At 37.5% G+C, this 13246-nt stretch overlaps 1 protein-coding gene across 2 annotated transcripts in view; it reads right to left on the bottom strand.

The window, feature by feature from the left end:
- Nucleotides 1-693: 693 nt before the first annotated feature.
- LOC129276767 (ankyrin-2-like) overlaps nt 694-13246 on the bottom strand; it is a 36381-nt gene continuing 23828 nt past the window's right edge. For both annotated transcript variants that reach the window (XM_064109618.1, XM_064109619.1), the window contains 12 exons: nt 12533-12654; nt 12037-12185; nt 11530-11686; nt 11072-11226; nt 9751-9880; nt 8591-8806; nt 7810-7988; nt 6956-7137; nt 5938-6115; nt 5488-5620; nt 4094-4207; nt 694-3208 (listed from right to left, as the gene is read on the bottom strand). In XM_064109618.1, coding sequence (XP_063965688.1) covers nt 2804-3208; nt 4094-4207; nt 5488-5620; nt 5938-6115; nt 6956-7137; nt 7810-7988; nt 8591-8806; nt 9751-9880; nt 11072-11226; nt 11530-11686; nt 12037-12185; nt 12533-12654 — 2120 coding nt within the window. In that variant the 3' untranslated portion in view covers nt 694-2803. The remainder of the gene's footprint in view (nt 3209-4093; nt 4208-5487; nt 5621-5937; nt 6116-6955; nt 7138-7809; nt 7989-8590; nt 8807-9750; nt 9881-11071; nt 11227-11529; nt 11687-12036; nt 12186-12532; nt 12655-13246) is intronic.

The following is a 13246-nucleotide window of genomic DNA, read 5'->3' as shown; positions in this document are numbered from 1 at the left end:
CGTTTTTTGTGGGACGCCCTTTATATATGTATATGTATACATGACATAAAAATGTATTTTACATGTGGAGGTTATAAAAAAAAAGAAGCACAATTGCTTGTATGAATTTTCCCCATAATCGAAAGACAAATCAATACATGTCGCATTTACAAAAAAGAGATAAGGATAATAATAATAATAATAACAGTATATTTACCCGGGTTAGCCACTTCTGTTCCGAAAACTGTTCTCCCAGTGGGCCCTGCTATTATTATAGCAGTCAGTCATAACGGATTTTAAAATAATCAAAGACCGATAGAACAGGGTTAAAATTACCAAAACAATGAAATTCTCTAATTGTGAAAATTGCATTTGTTATATCTCGAAAAGAATATTGAATTAAACCCCCAAAATACTATATTACACTAGTCTGCAATATACACAACATATGAGAATCATTTAAATGGAGTGTCTATATAGGCGTATTAGTTGATGATACATCATGTAATAGGCACTAAAACAATCTAATTTATATTTGGATAGATAGAATGGATCACCCTTTAGAGATATATTTTTCCTCTTTTTCTTTTTTTTCCGGGTGGGGGGGGGGGGGGACAAGCGCCTCCAAGCCCCTCTCCCACATCTATGCACCGTTGAAGCTCCCATACAGACATCACCATGACAACCATCATCCAAACCAAAACGCTATATGAATGATTTTCAGCCAAACATTGTAATCATGTGATAATTCAAGGATGCACCATATCCCCGTATTTATGATATTTTGGGCTATACAGATCTAACATAACACGTTTATAAACAGAATCAGGAATGTAAATATACATTAATGCTGAAAATACAACCGGATTTTGAATGGACATGAATCGAGTCTCTCTAGAAAGTACTTGTACATATATCCCTAATTAATATTTTTTGTATCACTCAAATGTTAATCATTGTAATGTTAAAAAGCGATGGTTTTGAGAATGGATCTGTAAGCATTTCAAAGTGTCATAGCAAAAATCATATAACTAGAAAGAACCAGTTGAGTATGAAATACAACAAAAAGACTCAGTTAAAGATAAAGTTCTAATTTTGATTATCCTGCATGTTGTGAACAGAGAATATTTTGTTAAATTCGTTTTTTAAACTTCGGGGTTCGCGCTGGTTCAGGTTTATAAACTGCTTTACAAACATGTCAAAGGCGCTCTGCAGTTTAACAAACATCATTTTGCATGAAGATATAACATTTATAACAACGGGGGTAACATGAAAATAACCAAGCGAAAAATTGTTTGCTTTCATAAAATTTATGCTTTCAAATTATACGATACATGTGTAAAATATGTTAACATATATCTATACAATACATAAATCATGATATACAAAATAAATGTATTCGTATTAAACTATCATAAAGAATACAAAACGATACGAAGTTTAAATTTTCTTTAACATAATTTGTCATCAATGGTCGCAGTAGACCACCACCGAGGATGGTTAAACATGAAATCGATGGGAGCCTAATAAAAGAGTTCGTGACATTTATTTTGAATTATAAATTGTAATCTAAAAACAATGTAGTGACGTGGATATCACCGTCATATTTAAATTAAATCAAGAAAAATTCGGAGACTTTGAATATGTTTTATGTTTATAGATGAATTAGATAGTGTACAAACAACTTTCTCTTAGTAATAAAAGTAAATATTTGTTTCATAATAGCTCATGTTATCCATAAGCTCCAAATATAACGATTTTTTTTTGTTCTCACACACTCTTATAAACATCAATTATTTTCGGAGTATTTGGTGTCATATGAACATCAAAGTTTATTCTAGGAGTTTCTCACACGTATAAACCAGTCCCCCAAGGATTATACATGTTCTTGGCATCTATGTTGAAAGTATCGGTTTTTTTTTTTTAGACAAACGGTCTGACGGTACAAGTACTTAACAAGCTATCTCTCTACCTTCGAGTCAATCAAAGATCTTCACTTTCAAGGGGGGGGGGGGGGGCACACTTCTGTTTCAACGGCATGTTGACATTGCAATTTTTAAGTGTGCCTCTCAAAGGGGGGGGGGGGCGGGCTGGATCCGCCAGTGAGTGTGACCTATAATTCTCCGGTAAGGGTGGCAAACTGCTCACTGCATTGGGTCAGGTGAACGTTTCGAAATCTTACAACTTTACAGACGAAAAAAAAAAAGATGAACATCTCTCTGGATTATGTGTGCTTCCGCGTATTCATCATGATCAATGAGTTGATTTCAGCAATTAATGGGTCAAAATAGTAATTTTTCACTGACTATTGTTTTAAAATTTCCCAATCTTTTGATCTGAATTACTCAGAGCAAATTTGTCAGTAAATAATTACTTACTTCTTCTTTTTTCTTTATGAAGCACTCCTTAGATGGCTCTTCAGAAAACTCAACAGGCCTGATTTTTTGCATTAGCGCTTGAGCAATACTTTTTACACAACATAATTCTATGAAATGGCCCCAGATGTTTGTTACACCTTTAAACAATTATGGAACTTGAAATTCAATTTCACATTCGTAATAATCAAGCATGAGATTTGTCAATGCATTTTCATTAGTTATGAATATTGTTGTAATAATGTTACAATATTCTATAATATAAAACAAATCTTACAAACTATGCTACGTCGCTAGCTTTGCATCAATCGGCGAAACCCAGTAACCAATATCATTACAATAAAACTAGTATTGGAGAAATAATTTATATGTACAATGTATACAAATATTGCTAATATATACTGTTCTCATTAAAATGATAAGAATACGAAGGTTCATAGAATTTCCTTTTAAGATAGATCATTGAATTTATTTTGTAGCTCTTCCGCCGATGGTCTATCTTCAGGATTCTCATTGAAGCAGGGTTCAAGAATCTCTTGGATTTTTGGATCCACGAATTCCAGAGCCTCCGGTTTGCCCATTTTTCCCGCCATAACGCGAAGTATAAGGGCCATCGGACTGGGCAAAACTCCCCAAAGACGTTTCATGGAGTAGAACTCCACCAGTGTTCCTGCAACTGACCAGATGTCATGTTTGCTAGAATGTTTGTACCCAGTCACTGCAGTAATTACCTCCGGCGGCATGAATTGAGGGGTGCCCCTGATGTGCATGGTGGATTGAGTCATGGCGTTCCGGTTCTTGATGTGGGCAAGACCCATGTCACAGATGAAGGGACGGTTGGTGGCTCTCTCCACCTGAATGGGAGAAAACCCAAAAGATCTTGATCAGTACTGGGTACGGTGGCTCAGTGGTAAAATGCCAGCCTCATGAACGAAAGGTTGTGGGTTCAATCCCCAACTGTTTGATTTATACACAGGTCTTAAATACCGTACTTTACGCCATCTTACCAGGCATAACCATCTAACCAGGGTGAAAAAGAATATGATCATGCATGGACCACTGGAGGACCAGTAAATATAACCGAACCTTCTGAATGTGATAACATGATGTCATGAAATTATGCATCATGAACCAGGAAGACCTGTAAATAAGCTGAAAAGGCTATTTAGAACCTATATAACGATATTTTATATTGGGAATAGCGACTTCTGCTTGAAACACCAAGGAGGAGTTAGCCGATATTAACTGTTTAGTTCTAATGCCATGTCTTTATTTTTATGTTGATATTTAATATCGGCCTACATTGCATAAGGTAATTGAAATCGCACCAATTAAGTTCTCTTTACACTCTAGAAAGGGATCATACATGTTTGCTTGGTATTTTATTTTACCCTACATTGTATATTGGGCTATTTCAACGTAACAGTGCGTAAAATTGACCAAATATTGGGTATCTTTTTACCCAGCCAACATGCATGTTCCAATTTTACCCAATATTGGGTAAACCTTTTTTAGAGTGAAATGCAAGTACATGGAGAATGAATAAATAAGGATACAAAAGAAATACACGCAATCAGTTCGGTAATAGGCCTACATATTTAAAAGGGCAAGACTTTAATAGCCTAAATATCCTTTATTTCAATCCACCGCAACGTTTCATGTAGCCTTGCTTCTACTGCATTATGGAAAACACCTATATTGATTTCGTTAGTTGTCACTTTCAAATCAATTTAAATTACCAAAATATTGGCCGGCTTGATATCAAGATGTAAGATATTGCTGGCATGCATGAAGGTGACTGCTTGGAGAACCTCGCGGGATATCCCAAGCTTGGCGGACCAATCTAGATGAATCTGCATAAACGTTAAAGAATATATTTTAAGACCCCATCCCATTGTTAGTACTTGATAAAAGAAATTTATGACATAAGTGACTGGACGTATAGTGTCAGATTAGATTCCTTAATAGTCAGTTGATAATTATAAAGATAAAGTGCGAGATCATCTAGCCCTCATCATGCCCTCTACCCCTTAAAAACAAAATGAACTCAAATCATAATATGATAATTCTGTTCCATTCTCTATATTCCTCCCATATACTGACTTTTTATACCGTTTTCATACTGAAGGCGTAGTGGAGTTACTCCAGATTGAGTTGTTGTCCGACATTGCACCCCCTTTCAAACTTGCAAGCTCCGCCGAGGTGTATCGCAGTCGCACTCCGTTTGTAACCCCCTTCTCGAAGTGGGTTGAGTACTCCGCTTTGAATCAGGATCGAAATAATCCTAGAATTTTCATACTACCCTTCTGCTACTGCAACTCCTCTGGACTCCGGAGTAACTCCACTTCGGCAGTCAGTAGGCCTATAGTGATACACCGGAATCCTCCAATTCTTTAGGACTTTTGTATATGAAAATTACTATAAAAAACACGAAAGGCCCTAGCTACCAAATTATTCGAATACAAATATTAAGCTATTAAAACTCTAATTTATCCTGTAATTTCTAACATTATATTGCCTTCATGTAAGAGGGATGAGCTCCAGTCTGTGTGACATGCATATAGAAAACGACCCTTATTATTACAAACAGGAATAGCAGCATCGAAACTGCACCCTTTCCTGTTCTGCTGCATCTCTGGCATAAAACCGTCCTTGACATTAAACTTTCGAAAAACTGACAGGTACTAAAACCCTATTCCATACAAATCAAGACCACTGAAATCCCTCTGTAACTTGCTTGATCGTTCACTGGCATGAACTCTAAACGATCTCCGAGGTCTGACAATTTCTGACTAATCATGTTCTTTTAGTGGTCTTTGTGGTCTACATGGGCTCCAAAACATTTTGAAATGGTTCAAGGCGATCTTTCAGCAGTCCTTGAGAAAAATCGGGGATTTTTTCTCTTTCGAATGATTTTCGCAGATTTTCAGACCCATTCCACAAAGGCCACAAATTTCAATGACCTTAAAGACTACTGGAAGACCTCGCCATTTCTCGTTCTTTCAGTGTTTTTTGAAAGGCCTTGTTTCTGTGGAATTGGAGCTTGATGTAGACACGTCTGAATATGAAAAACATGTACAAAAAAATGTGATCCTGATATCGAAATCCATCCATCTATATTGGCCTAGAATACCTTTGGATCATCGCGATCTGGGAAGATGATCTTATCTAAACTTGGCCCTTCAATAAACTCCATAACAAGGTAGGCGTCTGTACACTCATAGCCTAGCGCCATCATTTTCACGATATTTGGATGGGTGGCTTGCCTGGAAGAGTGAAGAGACAATTGCATTGTATAAGAATAGTAAAATTCATCGTACTGACTTTCTCTGATGACACCTCTTAAAATATAACTTAAGTAACACTTGTATTTAGGCAAAGTACACGCAACTTTGACGTATATGGTCGATTATCCTGACTGATAGTAGGAAACGGTTTTCTCCATGTTCTAGTAGGCATGTACCCAATTTAGTCATCGGTGAAATACACGCAGAAAGATCACAGCTCTCAAAGACCACAATGTAACATTCAAGTATGCTTGCATTCCTACTTTCATACTAGTTCAACTTTCTCTCCTGCCTACCTGTGGATAGAAACTTCCTTTTCGACTTCATCCTTTTTACTCCCGATGATAGATATCTTTTTGACTGCCACCGTGGTTCCTCGCCATGTTGCTCGATGGACGACTCCATATTGTCCAGTTCCAACCACAGATCCCATTTTAAGATCAGAGACTTTAATTTCGTGAACAAGCTCAAACACTGAAAAAATTTAAAAGAACAAAAAACATCTTTAATCAATCTGCCAATACTGTTGTAATGAGAGTTTGTAACATTAAATATGGGTTCGTGTCGAAAACATTAAGGGCGACCACTCCGAAAGGCATACAAACTGATCTGAACTGGACACTAAGGAAATGTCTCTGATATGATATAGTATGAAATGAATTGCACAATGATTATTCACATCAATAAGTTTTTTGGTCCTTCTTTCAACTGATTTGAATAGCTTCGTTAACGACATCTTCTGACGGATTGCCGGCGAATCTTGTCGGCCATGTTGGCTGGGCTTATACGATTTGAATCTACTGTGTGCTTAATAAGTAAAAAAAAAAACGTTTATCATTTCAAAGGGAATGTAAAATACTATGTTTATACGATAAAAATTAAACCTACTCGTTAAACATAAGGTCGAATATACCATTGCGTTTTGAAAATTCGATCAGATATACAGTTTGTATGCTTGACTCGCGGGACAATTAAGAACAAAATGCAATTAGTTAGAATGTTTAGTAGAACGTTTGGTTCAATAACTATTGTTTCGAAATAAAATTGTACTGAATAAAAGTGAAACTGACAACCGTATACAGCTAAGATATTATTTTGCGAGAAAATGAATAACGGTAATATTGATGGGTTCATTGGACATGTTGCACGCATTGTGTTTGCCTTTAGATCAATTCATTCATGTGGGAAAAAGAAATATATACATGAAGTAACATGCTGTGATCGACAAAACAGTGGTTGTTTAACTAGCACATTAGGAATTGATTATTATTAATAAGCGAATATATATTACATACAGTACACCAATGTACGTACATCCGATCTTTGGCTTGTTGGTTCTGGCTAGGTTTTCTGATCCTTGATCACTGGAAGCTGGATCGTCTACGGGAGTGTGTGGGACAGAGATATCATAATCGTCATCATGGATGGCGTTGGTTGTCAGGTCTTCTGAAGCTTCATCTCCTACCATGTCTTCTAGCGATTTCAAGTCAACCGCCCTAATGAAAAGAATCATAAATGCCAGTTTTATGGTTTATTTATCATTAGTGTTTGCACTAAATCAGGGCTGAACATCAACCAAGGACAATCCAAAGCTATGGCCTCAAATGCATTATTAATACTGACCTTTGATATTTTTGGCCCCTTTCTGATAGTTCAGAGTTTTCGTTTGGACGCGAGTTCCAAAATTAGTGTTTTTGCAGCGTTTAAAATCAAGTATCGTTCGACTGAAACACTTTCCGCAACGTAGGAAACGTTGCACAATTGTCATCATAGGCATACAGTATAACAAGTGGCGCATCTGACCACTAAATCTCCATCCAAATGACAGGGGCGTAGGAACGATTTTGAGAGATAGGGTGTAAAGCAATAATCATCTCTGATTCAGTGGATGAGAAAAAACTCCCACTTCCAAGGCGATATGAATGTAAATAATATTTTAGCATTGCATTGCTTCCTATCACCAGAGAGTATGTCCCTTTTACCTCCGAAATGTTTATTTGTCCCACCACTTTTATCAGCGGTACCCATTGGCGGTAAAGGTTCCTATGATTACTAACACCTCGGGCCAATCACATGACAAGAATAACTTTCTATGGTAAAGGGAATACATATGTATGGGTGCATGTGGGTGAGTGTTTGTTAAAGCATTTTAGTGAGAGTTATATTACCTGTCTCCGCGGGCAATCTCCTTCAAAGTCCTTTTTAGTTTGGGATCTTTGATGTAATATAGAGGGGTACGACACGATTCGTTTTCAGTATCGATGGACGCCCCGTGTAGGACCATGAAACACAGCAATGCTGCACCAGTATTACTGCCCACACCTCTATCTCTATATTTCTTTCGAATCTGAAAGAAATATGAATATAGAGATTGAAAATATAAGAGAATGCTTTACAGATTTGGATCTTAATCTTGCCCTGAAAATTCGTAAGATTTTTTTGTCCCTCTAAAGAAAAAGGGGGGGGGTGTGGGGTGGCGAGAGGCGATCCTGTCAAATAGGCATCTGTATAAATTTCGCCCCCCCCCCCTCTCTCTCTCCCTTCGATTTGTGCCCATGGTCTACTCCTAAATATAAATCCTATTGCGGTAATTTGGATTCCTTCTATTGAACAATGTGAAAGCTTTTTTTTTCAATCCGTACTACAAGTACCAAGAGTTTTCCAATTCCAGAGGTAAAATTTTGAAAATGAAATTACCAAATCAGGTACAGTCGCTTTCGTAAGTAGGACGTCGTCGGCACAAAAAAAGCAATGCGATGTCAAACCATTTGGTGACAATTAAATGAAATATTTATATAGCTTAGTCACCCTCCACCTATTATACGGCCTCGGAATAGATTAGGCCTATTTCAAGATAGATGGCGCTATATAAATATATAATTAATATTATCCTTATCATTATTATCACTTTCTTTTTATAGGGATACCGCGATGAAAAGTTTTGCTTACCCTTTTAAGGAATGATGTTTCTTTGATTTCTGTTGGTTTCCTTGCTGCTCTGCTGGCTACTAAATGAAGCGGACTATGGCCATGACTGCATTGACTATTGATGTCTGCTCTAAGAGAAATCAAGTACTCGATACTTTCTGAGTATGCCTTGTGTGAGGCAAGGTGCAGAGCCGTCTGACCTTCACTGTTTTTCGTTTCAATACACAGTCCGTGATCCTCAATAAAACAAAACATACAGGGAAGAATTTGATCAACATTTTCAATGTAACCATTTGTCTTGATTTTGAGTTGCTGACAAATACATTTCCTATGATAACTGTCGGATAAAACGTCATTTCATGAAACGGTTCTCTCTTCTTAAAACAATGAACGCTTTCAGGTCGGTGTTGAAACCGTGCATAAGCTCCGATTCAAAATAATACTAGCAGCGGCCACAGCATAGATCTTGTAATGAGATCAAAATATCCTCAGACAAAAAGTGCTATATAAATGCACCTACTATTGTTTAACATACTTACAAAGCACGAAAATATTAATATTAGGAGAGACAGAGACAGCAAAGAATCCGATCTTGGACGGCATTGACTAAGGAACCCGATCCTCACAAACCTATAATTTAAAGGACAAAACAATTCTGACACCCCCAAAAGAGAAAAAAGGTCAACAGTTACCATTATTTCAGGAAACACTCTTTCTTTAAAACAGGAATCTGACCAAAAATAGATTAAAAAAAAACCCTGACTATCAAAAACAAGTGGTCAAAGGTCACAACTATTTTCGAAAGCACCTTCCCTTAAAATCTCATGAAAAAGGGCATCGAAGGTCAACTGTCACCGTATCATTTCAGCTTTCTCGTTAGAAATTGTCAGACAAGAAAAAAATAGCATGGGATCAGAGGGGGAAGGAGGGTACTCCGTCCCTTAGAGGTTACAGAGGGTATTTTGGGTAGATGAGTTTACATTTAGAGTGATTATCTTTAAGATGATTACATATTTCATATAGAATTGATTTAATCAATTTTTTCATAAAGCATATATTCAATAATTTCTAAGACAATAATACCAGCCGCTTTCACCAGCACGGATACGAATTTGATTGTCTTTTCATTATTGCTTTATAAGGAAAAGCCAGTTTATGATGTGGGTGATATTGCCTATTACCTCAATAGCTAAGAGAAACTTCATGACTTCAACGTGGTTGTTCACTGCTGCGATATGCAATACATTGTACCCATGTTGTTTAGGAACAGCTATTGAAGAAGGGCAGTGCCGTGCAACCATTTTAACAATTCTGTACAAGGGAAGGAGAGCAAATGCAAACGAAAATAGAATTGCGTAAAAACCATAGATTAGCAGGTATTGTGCACAATCAAGAACTGGCCTATTGCATTATTTTCTGTGTTTTTGTTTGTGTGTGTGTTTGTTTGTTTTTTGCTTTATCGCTACGTTCACTAGCTCCCGGGGGGGGACCAAAAAAGTGGTAGGGTTGTGCCGTGGGCGAGACAAAACCGGGGGCCTTGGAGCGGACTTATTGTAAAAAGGAGGGTCCTCGGAACGGGCTTCGGAACTGCAAATGTTTGTGAAAACGGGTCGCCTGCGTGTGCATCCCTATGGAACGGGCATACGTGTATGCAGCTAGCCCAGCGGGACGGGCGCCGGGTGCGCTCGCGCAGAGGCGATGATCGGACAGCGTTCTGCGACCGCTTTTCACCAAAATTGCAGCTCATTGTGACGGATCGATTTTTTTTTCTTCTTTTCTCTCGATAAGAAGAAAATGCTATGCTTCGGACATGTCGGAGCGGCTTTCATAGTTCTTTTTCTCAATAAGATGAAAATACTATGCCCTGGAACGGAAATTTGAGTGTAAAAATGGGGGTCCCCTCCGCTGCACATACCCACTATGCATTATATACTGAGTGTCCCCCCGGGACTAGCTCTAGCTCGGGAGCTGCAAAACACAATTCCGGAAATGACGTCAGTAACCTGTCCTGAAAAGAAATCTTCGCAACTTGACCATTGTATGTTAACACATTATTTCATGGTATTACTATCTGTACGGGTGGGTGTATTAATTAACTTTGCGCACAACTGGAACATGTTATTGCTAAGTCAGCGACAAAGGGATATTTCATTAAGCCAATAAAGGGTAACCAGTCGTGAGTTAAGTAATTTGTAACTATTGCCATGGAGCTACAACACTGCAAAAACACCGGTGTTGATTTAACACCAGCCCGGTATCTTTATTGGAAAGCACCTGAGAAGCGTTGAAACATCACCAGTTAAGAATCAAACTGATATTGGTTTATCACTAATTGGTGTTGCTTAAATGCCAAATTGGTGTTAGGCTAACGCCAAACCGATGTTGTTTCAACACCTCTCTGATGTTGACCGATACCAGGCTGGTGTTGTATTACCACCGGCGATTTTTTTTTGCTGCAGTGGTCAGTGGAAGAGCTTTACGAAACATCCATCGGGTACTTACTCTAGTCGGCCCTTAATTACCGCAAATTGTAGGGGGGTGAATTTGTTCCCATTCTCGATGCTGGTATCGATGCTCGGAACTTTCAACAGCAGCTCTGCAACATCTACGCTGTTTTTGGTAATGGCGTCATGAAGAGGTGTATCTTTTTGGTAGTCCTTTGCATTTTAGTAGAATAGTTAGAAATAAACAGTTAAATCTATATAAGGGGGGCACATTTTTATACTCGTATAACCCTCAAAACTTACATGGAAAGAGTTCTTTATCAAATTCTGATTTTACTGAAAAAAAACCAAATGAATTATTATCTTTATTATTATTGGTCAAGAAAAATATCCTCACTGGTTCCTTTTAGCTAAAATAATGACTGATCATGTAAAAGATTTATTAATATCATGATTTTTATTATTTCATATGCTTTTCCCCTATAAAGCACTAAAGAAAAAAAAATCAATACGTACTTGCATGTTGACATTGCATCCATGGTTGATTAAGATTCTAGCACAATCAACATGATTTCTACTAGCTGCTCGATGGAGTGGACTCATGTTGCGTACATTTACTTTGTTCATATCAGCCCCTTCTTCAAGCAGGTACTTTGTTACTGCTGGTTCATCTCTGAAATGTGTACAATTTTAGTTGTATAACTAGTTTGCAACCATCATTGCGACAATGAGATATATTCAGAAGAAATTACCGTCTTACTACATGCTAAATGTCCTCAGCATTTTTAAAGCCATCGGTTCAACACATGGCTCATGCGATAGTTGGCGTTATTTTATTTTCGCGGTGTGGGTGAAGAAAGGTCGGGAATCACGATCTGATAATTTTTGTGTGTGTGTGTGTTCTTTTTTTAATCAAATCTTAAATTCAATCATTTTAAGCATCTTGGTAAATAGTAAGATTTATTTTTGTATTATCAAGATCATTCCTGGTCAATTCGTTATAATCTCGAGACCTGGACTTACCCTTCAACTGCCAAATGTAGTGGAGTATGTCCATCGTCTGTAGTGATCTCTATATCAGCTCCAGCTTCTAACAATGCTTTTACGACGTCACGGTGGCCATGAAGGGATGCTTTATGGAGAGCATTCTTGCCTCCAAGTTTGACATTTACCTAATACCAATAATTCCGAAGGCAGGTTAATGAAGATTCACTGAAACACATTGTTTAGCAAAAACATTCATCTGGTTCATAGCATTTTTGGGGGGTGAAAATAAAAGCGTTAGTATGGTCCTATAAGAGGGGGGATGCACATAAATGTTGTGGAAGCTTGCATTCAGATTACTCAATGTGTGTGCATCTGTGTTGCCGCCGTAGAGATGAAAAAATTCTCGATAAAGTGAGATGAAGTAGTACTTATATAAAACTGATAAACATTACCTCTAAGTAAAGGAATGACATCCATTATGGAAGAATATCACTTTCATGGAGAATATCAATGACAAATAAATATTGAATACCTTTTCAGGTGAAGATGACAGTATCTCTGAAACACGTCTTAGGTCACCAATTTCAGCTGCCTTTAATAAGTCAAAGTCGATACCAAGATCAGTCTTATCGTCTACACAGAAATTGCCAAGTTCTGCACATACAGTGGATAATTATAAAAACATCGTTGGGCAGGAGAAGCAGAACGCAGGTACGTATCACTGGTATAGCGTATAACAACTCTGACAACTATTTTTTTTTGAAAATATGTTGGGATAACTGGCGACCTCTATTGTTCAAAACTCACTAATGCCCGACAAATGATAGAATTTTTGAGGTTGAAGATATGTCGATCGTTTAGATTCGATTCCCTTAGCCAATTACTGCCCACCTCTGTGAGTCTGTGGTCAAGTAAGACGCATTCTGAGCTATAAAATAGAACCAATTGTTTTGGCCTCAACAAAACCGGATTATAGCTCCGGCTACCACAATGCTTCACGCTCTTAATTGTATATTTGTGTTCGTATCTCTATCCCTATATTTAGACTCCATTAGGACAAATATGTGATTTCTTTTTCCTCAAACTCCGACTGGATCACTGGCAAAAATGCCAAAAAACTGAGACAGCTTGTCTGATATTAAAATATATATTTATCTTATATTTATATTATATTTTACTATTTTTTAGACGATGATCTAGAATAGATTATTTTTGGCACGATCGAGTCTCAAGTGAAATAACAATT

Source organism: Lytechinus pictus, chromosome 14 (genome assembly GCF_037042905.1).
Source record: "Lytechinus pictus isolate F3 Inbred chromosome 14, Lp3.0, whole genome shotgun sequence".
NCBI lineage: Eukaryota > Metazoa > Echinodermata > Echinoidea > Temnopleuroida > Toxopneustidae > Lytechinus > Lytechinus pictus.
This window is presented reverse-complemented; position numbering and strand designations above follow the sequence as displayed.